We start from the raw sequence: 23763 nt of genomic DNA, 5'->3' as shown, positions 1-23763 counted from the left end.
TTGAATTATTGAATTATTATAATTCAGTACAATTAGCTTCTTTGGGAAATTGATTTATTGATTTGTTCTCTGAGGTGGAGATGATGAACTGCCTCTTCACTTATACCCAACTACACTGTTCAAGTATTTTTATTTATTTATTTTTAGCCAATTAAGGAAGATCATGGATTAACCCACTTCCCGACAGAACAAGAAACTGTCTAGTTTATTTTCATGGAAAAGTTTTCAGGAGGTAAACTAACTGCTCCTTGTAAAAATATACTAATGGAAAACTGTCACATAAGTAGAGTATAGTTGAGCGGAGTAGTTGAGTAAAAATGGGAATGGAATGGAATGGAATGGAATAGAATAGAATAAAGTAGGAAAAGAATAGGAATAGGATCCTCTCCAAAACAAGAAATGGCATTATTCATGACTCCAGCTAGTCCAGTCCTTTTTTTAAAAAAAAAAGTAACTTGTAAACGATTTTTTTTAAAAAACCACCACCTTCCTGTATCCTGCTAGTGCGCTGCAACAAAACCACCCCACTGCGCTCCTATTGCTGGAGGAAGAGCTATACCTCCGAGAAAAGGGAGAGATATATCCCCAAGGAAAGCAGCCCAGTCTTGTTTTACGGTGTGGAGGAGCGGGGCATGTGGAGCGGATTAGACGGGGTGAGTGGGTATCCAACCCTGGCAACTTTCAGATTTGCGGACTTCGAGTGGGCTGGCTGAGGATTTCTGGGAGTTAAAATCCACAAGTCTTAAAAACTTGGACACAAAGTCGGATTGGAGACCATCGCGCAGTTCGGGCCGTCAGCGTACTCCACACTCTTGCTTCTGTTTGCATAGGAAATTGTGAAGGGACAACTAGAGCACCAGGGAGAACCACTAAGAAAAGCAACTGTGACCTGGTTAGTTATACCGAGATTTGCAAGGATGACTTCCTTTTTTTTTCTTCCCCCCACCCCACCCAACTTGAGGTTTTGGGTGGGGCTGCCCACGCCTTCCCGCTTTTTTTTTCCCCCTTCGGCAGGGCATTGCGGGCCGGTCACGTGACCCCCGCTTAGTAAAAGGTCTCCGTAAATATTCTATGTCTTCCTCCAGACTGAGAGCCTGCTCTAAAAAAAAAAAAATAGCCAAAGCTCTTGAGATGAAAGGAGAGCAGTGAACGAGACGGGTAAGTCCATCCCTTCCCTTCTCTGTATGTTAAATTAGGGTCAGAGAGCCTTAACCGGACGGCAAGCACCGGGGGCGGGGGGAAGGAAAGCAGGTCATTCCCGCAACCGAGTAACTTGGTCTGAGAAACGACACGTGTCCCAGGGACGGTTCTGCCCTTCTGGATTCCTGAAAAAGATTTTGGTCCTCCCTACCTGTCTCCAGATCTATCCCAAAGGGATGTTATCCCCGGGGGCTTTTGCAAGTACTTAATCAGACCCTGAAGAAATGGTGGCTGGGAAGTGGATAGTTTTGGAAGGATAACTTTCTCAGATCCAGATAACAGATTAAACAGGTAATCAGAGTTGGAAGGGACCTTGTAGGTCATCTAGTCCAACCCCCCACCCAAGCGGGAGACCCTACACCATTTCTGACAAATGGCAGTCCAATCTTTCCTTGAAAGTCTCAACTGATGGCACTGCCACAACTTCCGAGGGCAAGCTGTTCCATGGGTTGATTGTTCTCACTGTCGGAAAGTTTCTCCTTATTTCCAGGTTAAATCTCTCCTTGTTCACTTTCCATCCATTATTCCTTGTTTGGCCTACAGGCACTTTAGAAAACAGCTTGACCCCTTCCTCCCTGTGGCAGCCCCTCAAATATAGGAAGACTGCTATCATGGCTTCCCTGGTCCTTCTCTTTACTAGACTAGCCAAGCCCAGTTCCTGCAACCGTTCATCATATGTTTTAGCCTCCAGGCCCCTAATCATCCTGGTTGCTCTTCTCCGTACTTTTTCTAGAGTCTCAACATCTTTTTTTTATAGGTGTGGTCTTACTAAGGCTTTATAGAGTGGTATTTGTACCTCCTTGATCTTGATTGTATCCCTCTGTTAATGCAACCTAGGATTGCAAATGATCATCTTGCAAATATAACCCTGAACTCTTTTTGGAGCTGAAAAGCCAGTGGAGAACCTAATTTATGGGGTTTCTGGGTGCTCTTTGGTCTTAGTTATTTACTTGCTGAGGTTTGGTTGGCGCACTAGGACTTAGGTAACATCTTCTGAAGATGCTACCTCGCCTGCTAGGGAAATTTCTACAAGCACTTAGCAAGCTCAGAGAGCACCAAAGGACTCCACACTTCAACCCTGAGTTACTTATATTCTCTTCTACTAGAATCTAATTTTTTCCTAATGATGTTGTATTGTGGAGGACCCCTAAATAAGTTCTGAAAACGAACTTCATTTGTTTATTTGTTCATTTTCTTCTGTCTGCTCTCCTTTTGCCATCTTCATTTATTATCCAGTTGTACCGACAAATGAAAAATAATATTCTTTTAATGATTTGGATACTATATTTGTGCATCTTTTGTTTTGCTTTTATTCTCACAATACCCATATGTATACACTTAGCTGTAAATACACTTTTCTGTATTTACAGTGTAAGTACATTACTCTGGTTTTCGTGATATACTAAAGGCTAAAGTCACAAGCTTTTTAACTTGGTGATTGAATTAGTCCTTTTTCCAAAGTGATACAGTATTTTAAATTAAGCTGACCCAATCAATTGGGTGCACATACCATGTTAAGCCACCAAGGAAACAAACTAAAATGAACTCTAAATAAATTTAGTATATTACACCAGTAGATTAGTTAAATTAGGACTTTTATTATTCTGATCCCTCCTTCCACTTCAGCTGTCTGTCTTATAATTCTTCAAGGTTGCGTCTAGTGACACGGCCTTCTCTTCATCCCTAATTCATAGCCATGGCCAACTAACTGGGTTGTTGCAGCTTGGTGTGAAAGTTGTGTCTTCCACCTTCTCCTTCCGCCAGCCTTGCTGTATGTCCCATATGCAGGTAGTCCTTGCTTAACAAGCCCAATTGGGACCAGAGTTTCTGTCACTAAATGAAGCAGTTTCCTCTGGCTGCTATGCTCACCTGCATTTCAGCTCCCTCTACCCACCTATCTCCCTTCCCCCATCTCTGCTCATTTGGCTGCCCTGCACTGCACTCCGCACCTCCACGTCTTGCATCCACCTTCCCTTCTGTCCTCAGGAAGGCTTTGCACACCCAGTTGCAAAGGCCAGCCTGGGAGGAGCAAGAAAACAAGAGGCAGCTTGGGACGGCAAGGACACTTAGGGTGTGTGTAGGAGGAGTGCAACGTGGAGGGCAGTGGCAGAGGTAGCGAAGTGCAAGGTGAAATGCAGGGTGGCAGGAGAGGTGGGGGGCAGGTAGCAGAGATAGCAGTAGCAACAAGCACTTAGACTTGTATGCTGCTTGATAGTGCTTTACAGCCCTCTCTAAGCGGTTTAACAGATAACAGATAATCAAAGTTGGAAGGGACCTTGTAGGTCATCTAGTCCAACCCCCTGCCCAAGCAGGAGACCCTACACCATTTCTGACATATGGCAGTCCAATCTCTTCTTGAAAGTCTCAAGTGATGGCGCTCCCACAACTTCCGAGGGCAAGCTGTTCCATTGGTTGATTGTTCTCACTGTCAGAAAGTTTCTCCTTATTTCCAGGTTAAATCGCTCCTTGTTCAGTTTCCATCCATTATTCCTTGTCTGGCCTACAGGCACTTTAGAAAATAGTTTGATCCTTTCTTCTCTGTGGCAGCCCCTCAAATATTGGAATACTGCTACTTACAAATAGCAAAGTCTGTCTATTTACAAAGTCAATCTTTTTACGGTTTACAGAGTCAGCCTATTGCTCCCAACAATTTGGGTCCTAAAATGCACATCTGGCTAGAAAAAACGATAGGGGAACATATAGTTTTAAATCCGGAAATATTCCTGTTGGGCATCATACTGGATAAATATAGCAAAAGAAATGCCTACTTAATAGTACATGTGTTAACAGTGGCCAGAATCATGTTCGCACAACATTGGAAGGGCGAAAAGATCCCCACAGAAGAAAAGATAATAACAAAAATTTTAGAATGTGCAGAAATGAATAAACTAACATTTGAAATTAAAGAAAAGGAAGACACTGAATATTTTGCGGTATGGGATCTGTTCTATCATTGGTTAAATAAGAGAAACAGGAGTTAGAATCTCAAAGATTACAAGAGAAAGATTAATCTCATGATCAGGGTTGTTTATTGTAACTTATTAATTGTGATTAATTTTGATTAGTTTTACCAATTAATAGGTATCAATGTTACGAGGGAAAAGCACTGTTACCGTGCAATTATCATTAGAGAAGACTATTACTATGATTATGATGAATATTACTCCAAGAAATGTAACCAGGCAACCCACTGTATATATGAATTTTTAACACGTTTCTTTTTTATTTATATATTAATAAAAATTATTAAATAAATAAATAAACAAAAATAAACAATAAACAATCTGGCTCCTCATTTTACTGACTTCGGAAGGATGGAAGGCTGAGTCAACCTTGAGCTGGTGGGAATCGAACTTCTAATAGTTGGCAGAATTGGCCTGCAATACTGCATTCTAATCACTGCGCCTCCCTGGTTCCTTATGATACAGGACGAAGTGCTGGGCGGAGAGGCAGCGAAATACAGGGAAGTTGCCTGTCTGGATACATGTGCCTATAGTCACCCAGGATTTTCTGGCACCTACTGCTGTGCAATTCCCTGCATTCGTGTCATCTCCTATAGCTACCAGTGACAATGCTTAGCAGATTTTTTCCTTTCTTCGATGCCTTCAAGTCATGTTGACTGTTGGTGACTGCTTGGATAAGTCCCTGTGATTTTCCTGACAAGATTTCAGAAGTAGTTTGCCCTTGCCTGCTTTCTAGGGCTGACAGAGAAAGTGGCTGGCCCAAGGTCACCCAGCTGGCTTTTCGCCTCACAAGTACAAAGGTAAAGGAATTACCTCCACTAGTCATTGTCAACTATAAGGAGCGGTGCTCATCTCCGTTTCAAGGCCAGTGGTACCTATTTATCTACTGACATTTGCATGCTTTCAAACTGCTAGGTTGGCAGGAGCCAAGGTGAGGGGATGGGAGCTCATCCCCATCATGTGGTGCTTGGGTCTCGAACCTGGGCTGCTGCTTTCCAGCTGACAAGCCCATCGTCTTAACCACTGAGCCACCGCACTGCCCAGGGGATGAAATTCAAAATTTTTCCCTACCAGCTCTATGGGCATGACTGTGGGCGTGGCTTGGTATAATAGTAATAGCAACCAGGGGTGATTTTTTACCAATTCAAATCGTCCCTAGCACCTCTCCCAGGGTGAGCCGAGGTGGTTGAATTTCACCCCTGGCACTGCCCCTCTGTGCCCAAAGCAGTACTATAACTCCTAGTCTTCCAGTTTACTAGCCTAGCATCTTAATCACCACACCAAACTGATTCTCCATAATAGACATGGATAAATTAGAGAGGGAAGGAGGAAGGGAGAGAGAGAGTGGGAGAAAGAGAGAAGATATTTAAAGAGACACGACTGGCTCTGTCCTTACCTGAGTTGGTCACCTCATTCTGTCCTAAAATGCTAGCCCACCAAATCAGTTTGCAGTTTTGATCCCAGGGTCTCTGCTCTCTTATGAAGAACTCCTTTCTAAGTTTGCGTAGTCACAGTGTCAGGTACCAATTTCTGGTTAGTTAATCTGTCCCAAAGTTCCAGTTACCCCATAGCTAATTTATGAACTATATTAGTCTGAGAAAGTAAAAACACAGTGCTTCTGAAGCCAATAAGTCCATTTAGGTAAATTTTCCTACAAATGAAGGTCCCAGGATAATGGTGCAGGATCCAATCTGGATCCTTAGACAGAACTTTGGTTCATAGGCAGAATTTCTCACTAGCAGTGTATGTCACTGCCGGAGAGAACTGCCCTGAAGATGGGCCGAAAGCCTGGAAGACCAAAACCTCTGGTCTTAGTGACCGACCCAGATTGGATCCTGTACATTTTCCTTCCCAGTATGTGAGTGAGCTGTGCGTACAGATAATCTAGGGCAGTTAGTAGGGACAGAAAATCCTTCCCTTGCTGTCATTGAGTTTTATGTGGGTCACCTACAAGCTCCAAGATAGTTGATTGGCTCTTCCACATCATGGGGGAGATCTTTTCATAATAGCTGGTACTCACCTGAGGAGGAAGCAGCTAATTGCTATGTCCATTTGTTTCAACATTGCAGAATGATTTCTTTCTGGACCAAAAAGGTCTTCGCTTTGACCTCTGCGGGAGGGCTGGAAAATCCAACTAGCTTATGGAGGGGGTTAACTAGTAAAGCTCTTATTGTCAGCCTAGGTCCGTGATGGCAAACCTATGGCATGCATGCCGGAAGTGGCACCCTGCGCATGCGCACGCACCCCCAGCCAGCCAGCTGATTGTCGGGTATCTGCCACGCATGCACAGAGGGAGCCGTGGGGGGGCACACATGGGGGTCATGCACATACACAGAGGCGTGAGGCACGGGGTGGGTCACACGTGCATTGTATTATGGGTACAGGCAAGCATGCACATGCAAGTGTGTGCACGCGCCCTTTCAGCACGTGACGATGAAAAGGTTAGCCATCACTAGCCTAGGTCAAAGTTTGTCTCTCAGCAGGATTTGGCAATATTCAGCTGGTGTTTTTTTCTTTAAATATTCCTTGGACCTGTTTTACACCTCTTTGAGCCTTTTCAAGTCATGCACCAAGTTTCAGTGGCAATATACTTTTTCATTAACCCCCCCACCTCAAATAATATGCTATATTTGTATAATTCCTCTCCTAGGTTTAATACATGTAACTTACTTCTTAAAGAGAAGCAACTGTCTAAAAGTGTTACTGCCTCCTTCCCTCTTAAAATGTCAATGCTTTGGCCCTTAGAAGCTAAACTCTTTTAATTTTTTTTCCTAAAAATCCCTATTGCCAATTGTTTCGGCAATTGTTTCGAGAAGAGAGGCAGTGGGAATTTGAAGGCATTTCGCTATATGTGAGGTACAACGCACAGACTAAAGAGAAATATTTTTAAATATTTTTAAATGCACTCGATCATCAGTTGTAATGTAGGAAAGTATAATTTTCGTTCATTCCTGCAACGTATGGCAAAGGAATTTAGAAAGAAAGTAGAAATGATTTTTCTGAAAGGAAAGTGAAATTCTGAGAAAAGGTCACAATTATGGCACCTTCCTTGTTTACTAAGTACACTGAAATGATGTCAGATTTATTATTTTATTGGGATTCCAACTTTCCAAGGAAACTCCTTAGATAGTTTAAAAATAGTTCCATGAGCCAAGAGCATTAAAAGTCCAATTAATATTAAAGATTACTGGAGGGGAAAAAAAACCCCAAGAATCCTCAGTTACGTAATTCTTTTGACTGCACTGATGATTGTTTCTGGCACGTGCTGCTACTCCTTATCCCATGACTCATGGATTCATGAGTTTTATATTGATTCTTTGTGATCATTCATGCTTTCATATTCCAATCTGGTGGAGGAGTAAGGACACTCTTTTAAACAAGTTGTGACTTCAAGAGCTTTTCCATTTATGGCAAATGCCCACAGTATTTTCTCTAATAAGGTAAGACCAATTTTATTTCTGATGTACAAATTTACTTATTGATGTAGGATAATCAGTGCCTGCGTGACTGAGCTAATCATTAGCCAACTTGGGGGGGTCAAGTGACCATATATGATTTGTATTGGACCTTGAATTCCTTTATTACAAACTAACTAAAAATGCTCCTTTGGAAAAGTCGAAACATTAAAACATAACTTACAATACATTTCAAAGAATACAAAAATTAAGGAGTAAGTGATTGACATGGAAGAGTGTTATCCTCATTTGGTAATCACTAGAAAGATTGTATATTTTTTTAGTATTTCTTCAAAAATAGAAAATCAATGGGAATGAACAACTCCATTGCAGTTATTTAACATGCCAAATAAAAGGAAGACAAATAACTTCAAAATAGAAATATATTGAAATATGGGAAAGTGCTGCTTAGCTGTTTCTGTGGCATCAGTCTTTCCATTAATGCAATGATCTCCTTTAAAGTACTAGTTTGGTGTAGCAGTTAAGACATCAGGCAAGTAAATTGGGAGACAAAAAGTTCTAGGCACAAAGCCAGTTGGGTGGCCATGGCCTGCCCCTCCTCTCTCTCTCTCTCTCTCCCTCCCTGTCTGTCAAATCAATTCGGAAAAACTTGCTAAGAAAACATGAGGAACTAGTCTAGACAGTTGTTAGAAGTCAACACTCACTTAAGACCACATTTTTAAAAAATCCACACAAGTTATGGATGATTCTTCTAATAAGTTCCATGAATACATTCCTTTGGATTCTAGTTATTAAAAGTGAATTAAATCTTTGTCAGAAATGAAATATTCAGGATATATAGATAAAAATCTCATCAATGCATCTGCATTTAGACGTTGCTGTATGATATTAGCAAATTTCAGCATTGGCCCAAAATTAGGCCATTCTTGGGAGAAAACACCTCATACTTGTTACCTAAGGAGGGTGTCTCAGTAGTACATCAATTGATGAGGCCAACCCTGGATAGCAGTTTCCTAAATTCTTGGGTCTGGTTTTAAGTCAGCTGTTAGAGAAGGTGAAATAATAACTACAAACTAATTGTCAAGCATTGGGGCTGTTCCCTGCCTTTACCTGCTAAAATATCTTCCCTGGAATTCAAATAGACTTGCCACAATCTCTGCTTTGAGCTTGTTCAAGAGCTTGAACACTCAAGGTGTCAACTCTGAAGCAAACCTGGATGAAGCCATCTTTTCCTGCCTCATAGTTGCCACAAACTTTGAAAGGGGAAAGGGAGCGAGGAAATAGATAGATTGGCTACCAGTCAAAACAAAAAGTTTTCTTGTGGGAACCAAGGTCATCCCAACAGGTGGCAAGTGAAGGAGGAGAGGAGTGACCAAACAGCCACCCAGCTACTTTCATTGGACATTGTGACCAGTGACATCTGGAAAGGGAAATATTTACTCTATTAATTAAAGGGGAAACCATGGGAACTTTTAGAGTTGGTTTTCACTAGCTGTACCAATATGATGTATTAAATAAACATATTCTTTGAGGAATCCTCCTGCCTTGGAGCTCTGCTTTTGGCTGATGTGTTACTCGAAACCTTGACACAAGGTTTGTGCAGATGGTAGTCTCATAAAGACACCGCTTAGCCTCACCACAGTGTGCTTCCCTTCTATTTTAAAACAGACGACACCTTAGGCCATGAACTCTGCCTTCTCCACATCCTTTTGATTGTGCTAGAAGAGAAACAGCACAAGATACCAGCAGCAATTGCCCTCCAAGACAAGAAAAGGAAAGGAGGGGATGAAACACATCCATCTTAGTCTCCTGCTTCAGGTATTGGCTGCTTGGCTTCACCTGGTGATGCTCCAGATTGTGGTACTGACTGTGAATCTGGCATAGCAGAATTGTGTAGTTTGCTAAGTCAAATGCTGTGAGTCAAGATAAGGTAAAAGTAAAGATTTCCCCTGTCCAGTCATGCCCAACTCTAGGGGGCGCTGCTCATCTCCATTTCTTAGCTGAGGAAGCCAGCATTGTCTGAAGATATTTCCGTGGTCATGTGGCCAGCATGGCTACATACACCAAGGCACACAGAACACTGCTACCTTCCCATTAAAGTGGTACCTATTTACCTACTTGCATTTGCATGCTTTCAAACTGCTAGGTGGGCAGGAGCCAGCGCAAGTAACGGGAGCTCACCCCGACATGCAGAGCTCAGGTCTCGAACCCAGGCTATCAGCTTTCTGGTTGTGAAGCTCAGCATCTTTAACCACTGAACCATTGCGCTCCTTTTTTAATGAAGATACGAGTGAGCAAGAATGAGCCAGTGAGGTGGTGAGAATGGAACAAGATCATCTTGGATCTTGTAAGAACCATGGTGGCGCAGTGGTTGGAATGCAGTACTGCAGGCTAATTCTGCCGACTGCCAGCAGTTGGATTCTCACCATTGACTCAGCCTTCCAGCCTTCTGAGGTTAGTAAAATGAGGAGCCAGATAGTTGGGGGCAATATGCTGACATTGCAAACCGCTTAGAGAGGGCTGCAAAGCAATATCAAGCGATATATAAGTGCTATTGCTATTGTATGTTTTTAACTGTGTTATCATTCTTGTTTTAATACAACTCAAAAAATATACTTTCAGCTCTATGAAGGAATTGATGGGGTGTGGGAGGAATTTAAAGATAGACACAAGCAGCTGATTTAGGATCTTGTTTCCTTTGTTATATATAATGTAACCATAATCAATCATAACATAAAATGCCAGTATAATCTCAATTTTACCCCCATGATATTGGCTTTGCTTTGTTCCCAGGGCATGATTTAAGAAGCCTTGATTCTGGTGGGGAGGGGTGTTTGGTCACAGCTCAAATACTTTCATCCCAACAATGCTAGATAAAATGTATGGCACTCCTCTCCCATCTTAGCAACAATGTGTGTTTATATGTCTGGATATATGGTGAATTTAATATTTAGGGGACATCAAACTGCATTATCATAAGTAGATCATAATGAGGAAAATAGAGGCAAGGGGGGGGGGGAAGGAATTGAATGGTAATAATAATTTGCATCCCATGTTTCCACCCAACACATATATATTCATAGCAACTAACACCAACCTAAGATATAAAGAAATAATGTTTAAAGAACAGAATTGAAAAATAATAAAACCATGCACACCCAAAGCATCAATAAAACACTTCAGAAGGCCAAGTCAGAAGGCCAGCTCTGAACACCCTTTCCAAAAGTATAGTCTATTGTAACGCGGCCCAGCTCCTGAGACAGTTTGCTCCATTATTTGGGAGTGACTCTGGGGAAGGTATGTTAGAAGGTAGTAGATTTTGGAGATTAGAGGAAGAAAGTTGCTGTGAGTGGTATACTATATACCAGTGATGGCTAACCTTTTTGGCACCGAGTGCCCAAAGCACATGCGTGTCACCCCAAAATGCCACGCCCATGCATCCCGGCATTGCGCATGGATGTGCGCCCCCATGCATGCTCACATGTCTCTCATGCATGCACGCATCTACATGCATGCAGCCTGCTCCCCAAGCATGTGCACACGTTGCCTGTGCATGCGCCCTACCCCCCCACATGCGCCATACCCCCGTGCATGCATGACAGAGACCCAAAGACCAGCTGGCCAGCAAGAGGTGCGCGCACATGTGAAGCATAGCTGAGCTGGGGCGATGGCTCATGTGCCCACAGAGAGAACTCCGCGCGTCACCTGTGGTACACGTGCCATAGGTTCACCATCATGGCTATACACTATATACTGTATAATTTGCACAAGTGGAATTTTGAGAAGATATGCATGTATTTCTAGGAATGAAGTTGGTTGGCCTCCTTGAGCTTTCTGATCTGTGTGGTTTTTTTCTAAGAATGTATGTGGTTTGTGACATCACTAAGCCATGATTTTTGTCATCTCTAAACTCTGCTAAGAGTCTCAGGCTTCTGAAATCCAGTAGACCTAGCGCACCAACCTCTCCAGCACAGCACGTGCTGGAGAATCACAGGAGTTAATCTAATCATTGGAGGATATTAATTAGTACTCCCTTTAAACTAGAAGAGTGGAAGAAGCTTGTCCTTTAATCCCCATGTTCAGAAAAACTCAGCACCTCCTTGGACAGTCAACCTGCCTTTCTTCCTTAAATCAGGACTGAGACACACAGAGCATGGCAGGAACTTCTTGATGGTAGGATGAAATTTTAATGACTAGAGCCTAGATGTAGTTAATACAATCAGCCTGGACAATTTAATCATTTGGACCAACATTAGGAATTTTACCTCCTTTCCATATCAGGCCAAAATTTGCTCACAGTGTAACTTAAGTGCTCTATTTATTTTCAGTGTTTTTCTGCAAGTTCTCCTAGCCAGATTGGCAAAATTAGGAGAACAGCCCCACTGCCTAAAGAACATAGAATGTATTTCTTTACATACAGTAGGTGCACATTGCCAAAAGTTGTGCTATTGGGGACTGTACTCCTAAAATAGGAAAGCATGCTTGTGCAATTACAGCTAATTCTTGGTTTTCCATCATTATCCAATTGATAATGGAACCCCTGCAGTTGCAAATAGCAACAGATGAAATAGACATGAAGGTAAACTGATTTCCACTTTCCCCTCATCAGAATTCATGTCCTGCTAGCTTCTGATTTCTCTCAGGAATTTTCTTCTGGAAACTAAATCAACAAAATCTGAATATAATTGGGATTCCTGAATTACTTCCATCTTCCCCAGAGATACTGATTTGTTGTCGTTAGTTGCGAAATCACGTCCGACCCATCACAATCCCATGGACAAGGTTCCTCCAGGCCTTCCTGTCCTCTACCATCTTCTGGAGTCCATTTAAGCTCACGCCTACTGCTTCAGTGACTCCATCCAGCCACCTCATTCTCTGTCATCCCCTTCTTCTATTGTCCTCAATCGTTCCCAGCATTCAGCTCTTCTCCAGTGACTCCTTCCTCTCATTAGGTGGCCAAAGTATTTGAGTTTCATCTTCAGGATCTGGCCTTCTAAAGAGCAGTCAGGGTTGGTCTCCTCTAGGACTGACCGGTTTGATCACTTTGCAGTCCAAGGGACTTGCAGGAGTCTTCTTCAGACATACTGAAGAACTATAAAGACTTCTTAACGTGGCTACATGTATAAAGACTTGTAATAAAGACTTATTAACATGGCTACATCTCACTATAGAGAGAATATAGAGAGCTCATAATAATCTAAAGGAGTTACAGATTTAACCGTTCAGCCCTTTCAAAAATCTGAACAAGCATGTAAGGCTGTCCTTTAAAAACAAAGGGAGAGAATTAGATTTTCAACTGATATTAGTGTCACAACATCTAGGACTTGTGAGTATTGTTTGAGAGAGTATGGCCACAGATGTACATAGCAAGCCAGTGGTATTATGCCGGCTTTTCTCCGAAAAGAAAGAAAGAAAGAGAAAGAAAGAAAAGAAAAGAAACAAGGAAAGAAATGGTTCTGTTCAATTATTCTTAAAATATTTATGTAAATCCCTTTGCTGCCCACAATGCTGTCACACCAAATACATTTCTTCAAGACCTATGGGTGCACTTTCATAAATTAATAACGTAAAACATGAAGATTGTTAAATATAACAAGGCAAGGAAAAAGAAGTTACTGTTTAATGAACTTCCTGTTGACATTAAATAAAAACCCTAGAGACATGGGAACAGGAACTCAGAAGAACAAATTGCTGTAGTTGTTTTCAGAAAAAAAAGTTTTTGTTGTTTCTTTCTTTTATTTTAGAAATGTTGTGGCACCAGAGTGTAGGAGTGCCATGGCACTCCTATATTTCTTCTTTTCCTTTCTAGGGGAAAAGAAAGGCAAAGTCTGTTGTACTGTACATACAGATCTATCTGTCTCTTCAAATGTGATGATGTAATGAAGCCAAGAAATTTCCCTTAATTATTTAAGTCCGATAGTGCTAGGCTTCAGCATGGTGATGTGGTGGCCTAGTGGTGAAGATGCTTGCCTCCCATTCAGAAGGTTTGAGAGTTCAATCCTAGGTAGCAACAGATATTTCTCTCCTAAGGCCCAAAGAAAAAATATCTGCTGCACACTGCATGGTTGTCAGGAAGGGTAAATGCTCAGTTTCCAACCATTCCACCCCAGAGTCGTAAAGAGGGAGTTTCTTTATGCTGACCTTCATCAGCCTAAAACCCTCTAGATACTTTCAGTAACTTTCACCATGCTAAGATAACATGGAAAAAGAATATACTTGCTTTGGTGAAGCTGTAGCCAAATATAATCGAAGGAACCACAACAGAGATCTAACCATTTTAACTATTGTTTTGTATTCTAAAGGATTCTCAGTTTTATTTTATTTTTAAATCATTATTTTATTGCTGAAATATAATATTGGGAACATTTTTTTTAATTAAAAAAGGCTGTGTAGAAATGTGCTGCATAAACCATTTGTATAATTTGTGATACAACCGATGTGTTGGGCAGAATGTTCATTTGTTTGTTTAAAATAGAAAATCATAGGTCTCATACCAATTTCCTGTTTTTAAGAATGAAAAAAATGACGTAGAAAGTTTCAGAATAAAATTTGGCTTATAGTTTTTGTGTGAACTTACCAAACAAATAATACGTGTTCTGTAACTATTGCACCCTTAGGTTAACTGGTTTAACAACATCTGTGTGAACAGAATTATTAAAAGACAGACACAATCACCAGTTCTGTTCTGCAACACTATTGCTGCAATGTCCTGCTTTTAAGATGGGTTCCTCAGAGAATAGGAAGTAGACTGATAAGACAAGCACACAGCTTCTTGGTTCAGACAAAACATACTAAATAGATATCCCGTTATCTAAATCACAGCTCAACATGGCTTGGGTAAGTGTTAAAAGATGAATAATTTTCTTTTCATCTTTTTTGATCTTCTTTCACGTCGGGCCCAGAAAAACCTCTCAGGGGAATGATTTTTGGGTACCACAACGGTGATAGTTTATTCTGTTTACAAAGGGAACAAGGAAAGCCTTGAATTGTCTTCTCAGGTGCTGTTGGGTTGGTTTTAAGAACTAGTGCTGAAAGATGTCTCCTAAGTGTTTACCTACCTTTTTACCTATAGAGTAAAAATTCCTGGACAGGGTGGGTTATTGCAATACATCATTATTTAGTTTTCTAATAAGTCTATATTCACGATTGTTATGAAATCAGGGTCAAATGGGAAGAACAAAGTCCAGATTAACAGTTGCCTAGGAACAATGTAGAACTACGGCCTTGAATATAGATAGGTAAATCATTGATCTAAAGTTCCTTTGCGAAATACCCAGGAAATACTGTGTTACGAAATTCTTTCTGCAACCTACTTAGCTTCCTATTTGTGACGCCTTTCTCACAGAGTGCTGTGTGTGAATTAGATAATAACTGACAGTGACTTTGTGCCTTCAAATATACTACAGGTGGATTAGTCCAAGGACATGGATTAGAACAGGGGTGTCAAACTCATGTCGTCATGTGACATATCAGGACTTTCCCCCCACTTTGCTAAACTGGGCATGGGTGTGGCTAGCATGTGACGTATCCGGCCCATGGGCTGGGAGTTTGACAGCCCTGGATTAGAAGAACAGAATAGATCCAACATATGCTTGCATATTATGCTAAGGTCTGCTTTGCTTAAACATGATTTACTGAATACGCCCAGCTAGTTGAGATTTTATGACACTCTAAAATAACATTGCCTGTGCTCATACCACAAGCCAACAGTCCATGTTACAGCATAGTGCAATGTGTAGCACTTTTTGGATTTGAAGATCATTGGAGAAAACGTTGTAGGCCTGAATTGAACCACAAGGTAGAAACATTAATATAGCTAATAGAGCAGATGAGCGGAGTGGATCAGCACAAGCTGGTTCAAAATTACATTCCTCCATTAATCATGAACAACATTCAGATTATTATGTTGGTTTGTGTAGCATCAAGTGTGGTTTTTCAGAGTTGCTGACTTTTTCCTCCACTTGCTGCTTTTTACTTGCCTGGTAAAGGAATCCTTGTGTGACCTGGGGTCTCGTTTTAAATGATCACAATAAAGGTATTAGCTAATGGTTGTTTTTATGCAAGAAGTTACTGCCTCTCACATAAATTCATATTTGTTCATTTATGGAAGTAGACGGTCAAGGGGGAAAACATGAATTTTAACCCCTGGGGCAATTCTATTTTCATATTTATTTCAGGAGGAAATTGAGGAATACAATTATAGCATGTGGCACCATTTCGTCTTATGGTTAATTGTCATCTTTATATGGTGGAAATGGAGAGGTAGGGAGAATTTAGACGAAGTGGATCCCGAAGGGAAATACATATTCATCACTGGTTGTGACTCTGGATTTGGGAAAATAGCAGCTATGACCTTTGATAGGCGAGGATTTCAAGTGATTGCTGGTTGCCTCACGGAAAAGGGGGCAAAGGAGCTGAAAGAGGAGTCATCGGCCAACCTCCAAACAGTGCAGCTGGATGTGACAAACTCAGACAACATCAAGCAAGTAGCAGAACAAGTTAAGAAAGAAGTAGGACAACGTGGTAAGCAATTAAGTCCTGTTCCTGGGTGTTTCTCTCTGCCTACTAAATACAGAGTTGAGAAGAGGGCCACAGCACTTTTACAGGATGGATATTAATGGGGCTATAAACAAGAGGAAAACTTTGCTTCACCTGCTCGTTCCCACTTATATCAAAGTCCATGCTGGTTGGGAATGATAGGAAGTGGAGCACAGGAGGGACTAAGCTGATGGAATTTATTTTTGCTGCTTTTGTTGGATTTTCCTCCGGAACATTCCAAAAAGCTGGAGTAGAGGCTGTTGTTGGCCAGTTTTATGACAATATGTGACAGCAGCAACTATCCTGTTCTAGTCCATAGGGAATTTTTAAAACAGTCCCCCTGTACAAATAAGATACCTACTGGAATATGTTTCTGGATTTTGCTGCACTTCAGCCCTGGCAGTCCAACTGAAACTCCATTCAACAAAAACTCATTTAGTTGAAGTGGTGATTCTGTAAAATGGGCATAAGAAGAATGGCTTACAATTGCCAATAATCCACTGTATTTTGTAGCTATCTCCTCATATTCAAGAAATAATTGTTCTTCTCTTTCTTCCTCTTTAAACTTCATGGTTTAAAGGTTACAGGAAAGAGATAACATATCAATTAGGTATATTTGTTTTTGTTTCATTATATTAGAGTTTTAACCCTTTCTTAGACATTCAGAGTTGCTGTTTCAATCTGGGCAGCCATATAAATTGATTAAATAATTCAGTGGCAATACGGCATGAACATAGTGAGACTTACTTCTGAGTATTTTATTCAGTTTATCCTGCTTTTCCATTTATGGAATATTTGGAATAGTAAAGATGTAAAATAAAATTTAACAGAATAAAAAAATTAAAAACCCCAGTAAAATATCTTAACTGTTCTTACCTGCTGAAGGCTAATGGTGAGTATATGACAGGTAAATGAGGCATCTTCAGAAAAACAACCCTGTCCTATATAGATCATAATATCTGGGAAAGTTAAAAAAAAATCACATGGTGATCTCTCTTATGTTTAGATTCTAAACTGTTGAGGGATGTTTAAAGGTTAACACCAATATCTTAAATCACCGTTTCTCTACCTCAGCAATTTTAAGATATGCGGACTTCAACTTCCAGAATTCCCATGCTGGCTAGGGAATTCTGGGAGTTGAAGTCTGCCCATCTTAAAATTGCTGAGGTAAAGAAACACTAATTTAAATGGTGTCCAGAAAGCACTTTGGGAATTGCACTGGCAAAAAAGAGTCAATATTTTTACTGCCAAACAACTTGAATCATTGGGCAGCTCCTCCTAAGGTTTCGCTAGCTTCTCTCCCTCTTCCATGTCTTAGTTCTAAGTGTCTGGGGAAAAAAATATGTTCCTTCTCCTCTGCCAAACAACCCTTCAATCCCAGGCATCTTCCGTTAATCTATTGTTTAAGATAAACAATAGCCACAGAGATTTTGCTTTGCCTCTGAAATCAATCAATGACATGTCCAGGAAGGGCTATAAAAATTGTGGCCAGCCACTGCCAGTTAATGCAAGAGACGCAGACCCAAAACATCACTTATTATGGCAGCTTTCTGCAATGCTCTTCAGAGAACGTGATTTTCAGTTTTCCTAGTTTGTTTATGTCCATTTGAGGATAAACAGATTATGTATTGTGAAAACAACTAAAGTTCCTGGATTATGATTGTGGCAACATTGTGTGTCTGTGTGCATCCACTTTCTTAACACTTTTCATAACGGCCAGAATGTTATTTATTATATTCAGATATGATATTTTTGTGGGTTTTTTTTTCCTTTCTTTCTTTGCAGGTCTCTGGGGCCTTATCAATAATGCTGGTGTCATGGGACCATCAGCCCCTACCGACTGGCTGAGGATTGAGCACTTTAGAGCGCCCATTGAAATCAACCTGATAGGCCTCATAAATGTTACATTAAACATGCTTCCGTTGTTGAAGAAAGCCAAAGGAAGAATAGTAAATGTAACCAGTGTTGGTGGTATTCTGGCAATATGTTCAGGGGGTTATTGTCCATCCAAATATGGAGCAGAAGCCTTTACCCACAATTTAAGGTTAGTTAGAAGTCGCTGAATAAGGTTCATCGCAGCTAAGATTCAATCCAGTCTCAGTGGGCTCTAATGTCAGCATCGTATCCAATCATTCAGCTCTGTGAATTGAGTCATCTATATGGTTCACTGCACGGCTATAACATACATTAAATCTTTGTACATTAAACACACGTTAAATCTTTTCTTGCTTGTAAAGTAATAACAAAGGAAGAATGAGGACAGGAAAAGTCTGGCTTGGGGAGAGGATCATTTCCCCCCTGAAATCGGTTGGATTTTTGGAAAGAAAATGGCTTTTCTTAGGTATTTGTCCCAAGGAGGAAGGGAAAGTTTTAAAGATTAACAAACGTCTAGCTTGCTTTAATGCAGTCCAGCACAACATGCAGACACAGATTCAACAGTAGGCATTTTAGTAGGAAACCATGTATTAGAGCTGTGAGCCCCAGGCAAAATTTCCTCACTGCACATGTGTGCACCTCCCAGCTGATTTTCGAGCCTTTTTTGGCCTGCCAAAGGCTTGAGGGATGCCTCTGCAGGCTTTGCAGACCGAAAAAGAGGCCCGTTTCATCACTTCCTGTATTTCAGAAATACCGGAAGTGACTAAACAGGACCATTTTTCAGCCTGCAAAGCCTGTAGAGGCATCCCTCAAGCCTCTGGCAGGCCAAAAAAGGCCTCAAACGGGCCAAAAATCAGCTAGGGTGAGCAGTGCAGGTAAGTGGGGGGGGGGGGGAATCATGTACATGCCCAAGGGGCATGGGGGGGGGCTGTTCACATTGCCTTCTGGGTGCTGGCACGCGAGAAATAGCGCACGCACAATTTTTGGCACAGGAGCCCAAAAAGGCTAGCCACCATTGTATTAGAGTATGCTGATGTGGATTGTGTAAATCTAGAGTCTAGTAGCACATTTTTTGACAGACAAATATTAGTAAAAAGTATAGGTTTTCACAGACTGCAGTTCTGATCGTCTCATCTCCTGCTCATTAAAAGCTCACGGCTTTTAATAGCTATTTAATCATGAATAGAACAAAACAGAGTAGAATAATAACTTTATTGCCACTTTGAATGTATTAATGTACTAATCGGCCTACATTAAAATGAAATTTTGTTGCATATAGCTCTCAGAGGGTCACCACCTCCAGTATACACTACATGAACATGACACAAATAAATAAATACAAAATTGTATATATATGCCCACATATAATATATGACACAGAGAAACAACACAGTCTAGTTTGGGTGTATACATGTACATGGCGAGAAAAATGAATCTTGCGAGTTTACCAGATGGATGGCATAGGGAACAAAGCTGTTACAGAATCTGGTAGTTTTGCTAGAAATACTTTGAAATCTCTCAGAGGGGAGCAATAGAAACAGGCTGTAAAGTGGGTGTGTGGTGCCACCAAATTCAACAATACTTCTTCTCTCTAAAACGTCTTTCTAGTGTAAGTTATTACTGTTGACATCTTTTCTTGTTTTGCAGACAGGATATGAAGCCCTTTGGAGTGGAAGTGTCCTGTATTCAGCCTGGCTTGTTCAAAACAGATCTCTCTGATAGAGTCCGAGTCGTAAAAGAAAAAGTGGCCATTTGGAATAGCCTTCCTCCCACCATCCAACGGCAATATGGTGAACATTACCTCAAGGAAGGTGAGCTATGAAAAGATTTCAAGGCCCAAAAGAAGCTCTGGAGCCATTAGATTTCAGGGGAATCTGGTCTATCTTGGTTCAGCAGGTGTCTTTGATGTGGTGAACATTTAAATGCCCTCTTTCCATTTTACCCATGGAGAGATTCCCTTCACCATGCTTTCCTCTTAGCCTCCAAAACACTATCGTGACATTTCCCTTTGTTTGATGGTTAACTCAACACCGTTCCAGAACCCCACAATCCACCTTCATGGATGGAGCAGTAGCACACTCATCACTAGCATCTAAGTTGAGGCTGTTCATGGCAAGCTGTTTTTATTTTAAAAATGCTTACGTTTTGAATAGGAGGCTGGCCATGTAACCATAGCAATAGCACTTAGACTATATACCGCTTCACAGTGCTTTACAGTCTTCTCTAAGTGGCATATTGCCCCCAACAATCTGGGTCCTCATTTTACCAACCTCTAAAGGATGAAAGGATGAGTCAGTCTTGAGCCTGGTGAGATTTGAACTGCCAAATTGCAGGCAGCTACCACTCAGCAGAAGCAGCCTGCACCACTGCATTCTAACTACTGCACCACCATGTAGATAGTTATTGCCACAGGTGCCCACTCTGTATTTTTCTAAAGCAGTTTTTCTCAGCTTTCTTAGTGGTTTCAGAACTGAGGACTTCAGTTCCATGAATTCCAGGCTTTAACATTATCTAGATTGGGAGTGGGGAATTATGGCCCCTTTATGACCCGTAGACCTCATGGCTGGTTCAGGAATTCTGGGAGTTGAAGTCCACAAGTCATAAAAGGGCCAATAGTTTCCCACCCCTTATCTAGATGCCAGTAAGGCCGCTTTTTAATAATTCACATCATCTCCTATAGTACTGTCATCTATCATCATTGCCTCAGTATAACCCTATTATTGTAGTATCAGCACAACTGTAGTTGGATGTTGCCAGAAGATGCTATAAATCATTAGTGAGGACCCTGCCTAAACACAGCATCAGTCATTTTCTCAGCTGCAAGAAATGAGTATGTGTGTGTGCGAAGTGTAAAAATTCTATTTCTCCCTCTTGCCCAGTCATACTATCAGTATTCTTTGTAGATTAAGAGAACAAAACCACATGTTAATCTGTCAGATCTTGTTAGCTCTATTAGTACTGTATGTATCTGTATGTACTTAATGTCACAATCCAATGCAATTTCTCTTTACAGCTTTATATGTTAGAATCATAACCATAATCATATCAAACTACTTAATCAAGAGCCTTGAATCCTGTTACTGAAAATATTCTCCTCTCCTTTTTCTTCTTTCCCTAGATGCAAAAAAGAAAGATAAATTAGTCAGGCTGTGCCAGAATTCAGACCTGTCACTGGTTGTGAGGTGCATGGAACATGCCATAATGAGCAAATATCCAAAGGCTTATTACAGCGTAGGCACAGATGCTAAATTCCTTTGGATTCCTCTTTCAAAGATGCCCACCTTTATCCAGGACTACATACTCATGAAGAACAAAGTTAAGCTATTTAATCCAAACTCAGAATAAGATCTCCTCCTTTGTTCCTTGGAGGGAAACTCCAACCTGTTGGCTCAGAACTTATGATACTGTGACCATTGTTTGTTACCCAGTTCAAAGTACCAATTCACGTACATGCTTCAAAAGCTGTGCTTGCTTAAATAAGGAAGATAAATACTCCAATGTTCAGGCAAACAAGCATCCAGTAGTGTGGGTGATCCCATTTCTTGCTGACATTAAGACAGTAATATGGTCTGTATTATCTGATGGTTGTTAAGGCTGAATGAGCATTTGCTGACAAAAATACATCTTAGGCAATCGATCAGTCAAAACTTGGAAAACTCTACTATCGCAGGACAGTGAAATAATCGTGTATTTTAAGAGCTCATGAGAAGAAAAACAAAGGCAGTTAAAAATACTATGTACTTTGCAAACATTGGTGGTTTGAAAGAGCTCTACAGAAGCAAAACAAAATCCTGGTTCACCCTTTATATGTATGTGTGTGTGTGTGTGTGAGAGAGTGAGAGAGAGAGGGAGGAAGGGAGCGAGGGAGAGACAGAGAGACAGACAGCGGGACCCATATAATGGCAGTTTAAGCCCTTTGCAGAGGATTGAATTCTTGGATGATTGGAATTTGCCCAGAGGTCAAGAGACTAACCCAAGGAAGGACCAATTGAAAGAGATATAGATAGTCCTTGACTTACAACCACAATTGAGCCTAAAATTTATGTTAAGTGAGACATTTGTCAAGTGAGTTTTGACCCATTTTATGACCTTTCTTGACACAGTTGTTAAGTGAATCACTGCAGTTGTTGAGTTAGTAGCCTGGTTGTTAAGTGAATCTGCTTTCCCCATTGACTTAGATTGTTGGGAAGTGGCAAAATGTGATCACACGACCCTGGGACATAATAGCTATCATCAATATAAACCAGTTGCCAAGCATCTGAATTTTGATCACAGCAAGTTGTAACAGTGAAAAATGGCCCTAAGTCACTTTTTTTCAGTGCTGTTGTAACTCTGAACAGTTCACTAAATGGAACTGTTGTAAATCGAGGACTACCTGCAATGCCCATGAACATGTAAGGGAATGCCTCTCTTTAGTGAGGAAACTTTTCCTTCAAATGTCTGAAGACTGAGGAATCTTGCTTCCTGTGTATCCTTTCCCTCTCAGTTCAGCCTCCGTGGTTAGGGCTCTCCATCCTCATGCTGCACTGGTTCAGGTAAAGCCTCTTCTGAGATGTTAGGAAGCCATTAGTTGAATGCTGGCTTGATTTGGCCTCATGCCTTTTATAAAATAGAAACTGGATATTGATGCCAGCCATTCCAGATTACAGCCCTCCTGGCTGAAGTTGTTGGGAATATAAGTTCAGCGACATCTCGAGAGCCCACAATGAGTGCGCTCAGAAGCCACGACTAAACACGTGCCGAAAAAAAATATCAGGTTTAATTTAGCATCTTTCCAATTAAGGGGTCAGAGACACAATTTCCATTGGCATGGGCAAGACTCGATTTAGCAAACAATTTGGTGTGCTGCAGAGCTCTTCCTATGATACAGTAATTGCATATGTCTAACGAGCAAAAATGAATTTGAATTTGCTTTGCACTCTTCGGTTTTGAACTGCGAAAGTAAGAAAATTCTGGTCGGGCTTCTTTGAATTAAAAACAGTCAAACTGTGGCTCAGTGAAGATTATCTATTCACTTATCTATTTCCCCAAACTAGATTGTGATTTGTTTTTAATTCAGCATGTGGTATGATCTTAACTAGTTGTGGCATATTCAAAATGCCACATATTCAGATGTGGTTAAAATAAGTCGTGATTTAGCATTTCATATTTCTTGAATCCCTTCAAGCCCTTTTCGGGAAGCTTTGCAAACACATCACAACGGCAGTAGGCTAAGCTTGCTGCTCACCTCTTTATCACATCTGTGGATCAAAATGTTAAAAAAAAAAAAACAGCTACTGGGATCAGTATTGTCCCTAAATAAGAGCTGGATGAGGCTTATTCCTGCAGAATGACCTACTCCAAAAAACAAGGGAGGCACCGCCTTTCTTGCCATTTGGTTCTCCCCATGAGTTTTAAAGAAGTTCATTTTTTAATATATATATATACAAGAATACTCTTGACTCATGCTTCAACATGGTCAATGAAAGATGGTCAGTTGATAATGCTCAACAGATAGATGGACCAATACCCTGAATCTAACACAGCTATTATACTTCTTACATGGAAAGCGAATAAGAGGGTATGATAGAACAATTTGCAGCTTGAATTGTAAAATTTATCCTTCCTATCCACATACTAAGAACATCCATCAAAAGAACAAATTATAGCATTCCACAGGGACATGTTACTTTTGTATTGAATTTAACTGGTTGATCAAAGGTACATGGGTGTAGAAGTGGTGAAATTCCATATACAGGTGAAACTCGAAAAATTAGAATACCGTGCAAAAG

The 23763-nt window shown here is 40.9% G+C and overlaps 1 protein-coding gene across 7 annotated transcripts; it reads left to right on the top strand.

Annotated features, from left to right (window-relative positions):
- Positions 1 to 526: 526 nt before the first annotated feature.
- On the top strand, positions 527 to 22988 carry DHRS9 (dehydrogenase/reductase 9). 7 transcript variants are annotated; one of them, XM_087919985.1, is made up of 8 exons: positions 564 to 1158; positions 4629 to 4963; positions 9248 to 9397; positions 14197 to 14416; positions 15757 to 16102; positions 17903 to 18161; positions 19640 to 19803; positions 21111 to 22988. In XM_087919985.1, exons 4-8 carry the CDS (start codon positions 14408 to 14410, stop codon positions 21335 to 21337), a joined length of 1005 nt encoding a protein of 334 aa, XP_087776111.1. In that variant the 5' UTR covers positions 564 to 1158; positions 4629 to 4963; positions 9248 to 9397; positions 14197 to 14407; the 3' UTR covers positions 21338 to 22988. The 7 variants fall into 7 exon arrangements, with proteins under 7 accessions (XP_026552887.2, XP_026552888.2, XP_087776111.1 ...); XM_026697102.2 differs by lacking the exon at positions 4629 to 4963 and having other exon boundaries at positions 527 to 1158; XM_087919988.1 differs by lacking the exon at positions 564 to 1158 and having other exon boundaries at positions 4653 to 4963; positions 9248 to 9509.
- The last annotated feature ends 775 nt before the right edge of the window (positions 22989 to 23763 follow it).

Source organism: Pseudonaja textilis, chromosome 1 (assembly GCF_049901715.1).
Source record: "Pseudonaja textilis isolate UNSWEBS1 chromosome 1, rPseTex1.2, whole genome shotgun sequence".
Classification (NCBI taxonomy): Eukaryota; Metazoa; Chordata; class Lepidosauria; order Squamata; family Elapidae; genus Pseudonaja; species Pseudonaja textilis.
The sequence above is the reverse complement of the archived record's forward strand: the minus strand, read 5'-3'. Positions and strand labels throughout refer to the sequence as shown.